This window comes from Egretta garzetta, unplaced genomic scaffold (genome assembly GCF_000687185.1).
Source record: "Egretta garzetta isolate BGI_Z169 unplaced genomic scaffold, ASM68718v1 scaffold371, whole genome shotgun sequence".
In the NCBI taxonomy this organism is placed as follows: Eukaryota; Metazoa; Chordata; class Aves; order Pelecaniformes; family Ardeidae; genus Egretta; species Egretta garzetta.
The window spans coordinates 1,696,143-1,697,194 of NW_009258616.1; the positions used below are offsets into that span (position 1 = coordinate 1,696,143).

Consider the following 1,052-nt stretch of genomic DNA (forward strand, 5'->3'; position numbering starts at 1 on the left):
TGCAGCCTTTGAGCCTGCGGTGGGCTGAGCCCGGCTGGGCGCCAGCGGCCCGCCGAGGCCGCCCGATCGCTCCCCTCCTCAGCTGGGCGGGGGGGAGAACACGCAGCGAAGGGAAGGCTCCTGGGTGGGGATAAGGGCAGGGAGCGATCAGTCGCCCGTTACCATCACGGGCAAACCAGACTCGACTCGGGGGAAATTAATTGCGTATTACCAATCAGATCGAAGGGGGGTGATGACAAATAAAAACTAAGTCTCAGAACACCTTCCTGCCATGCCTCGCTTCTTCCCTGGCTCAAGTTCACTCATTTTCCTCCACCTCCTCCCCACAAGCGGTGCAGGGGGACGGGGAAGGGGAGTTGCGGTCAGTTCATCACATGCTGCCTCTGCTGCTCCGTCCTCCTCACCCTCTTCCCCTGCTCCAGCATGGAGTCCTTCCCATGGGAGAGGGAGACAGCCTTCCACAAACTGCTCCAGTGTGGGTCCCCCAACGGGGTCACCAGCCCGGCCAGCAAACCTGCTCCAGCCTGGGCTCCTCTCCCCACGGGGCCACAGGTCCTGCCAGGAGCCTGCTGCAGCGTGGGCTTCCCACAGGGGCACAGCCCCCTTTGGACATCCACCTGCTCCCGTGTGGGGTCCTCTGTGGGCTGCAGGTGGAGATCTGCTCCACCACGGACCATCCTGGGCTGCAGGGGGACAGCCTGCCTCACCATGGCCTTCACCCGGGGCTCTGGGGGAATCTCTGCTCTGACGCCTGCAGCACCTCCTCCCCCTCCTTCCTCAGTGGCCCTGGTGTCTGCAGAGTTGTTTCCCTCACGTATTCTCACTCTTCTCTCTGGCTGGTGATGCCCAGCAGATTTTCCCCTTCTTAAATATGTTATCTCAGAGGTGCCACCACAGTCGTTGATGGGCTTGGCCTCAGCCAGCGGCGCGTCCCTCCTGGAGCCGACTGGCATTGGCTCTGTCAGATATGGGGGGAAGCTTCCAGCAGCTTCTCACAGAAGCCACCCCTGTAGCCTCCCCACTACCAAAACCTTGCCATGCAAACCCAATTC

The 1,052-nt window shown here is 61.8% G+C and overlaps 1 protein-coding gene across 1 annotated transcript in view; it reads right to left on the reverse strand.

Annotated features, from left to right (window-relative positions):
• CUNH12orf29 (chromosome unknown C12orf29 homolog) overlaps positions 1-677 on the reverse strand; it is a 9,758-nt gene extending 9,081 nt beyond the window's left edge. Inside the window, exon 1 of the mRNA XM_035903521.1 lies at positions 618-677. Coding sequence (XP_035759414.1) covers positions 618-677 — 60 coding nt within the window. The remainder of the gene's footprint in view (positions 1-617) is intronic.
• Positions 678-1,052: the final 375 nt, after the last annotated feature.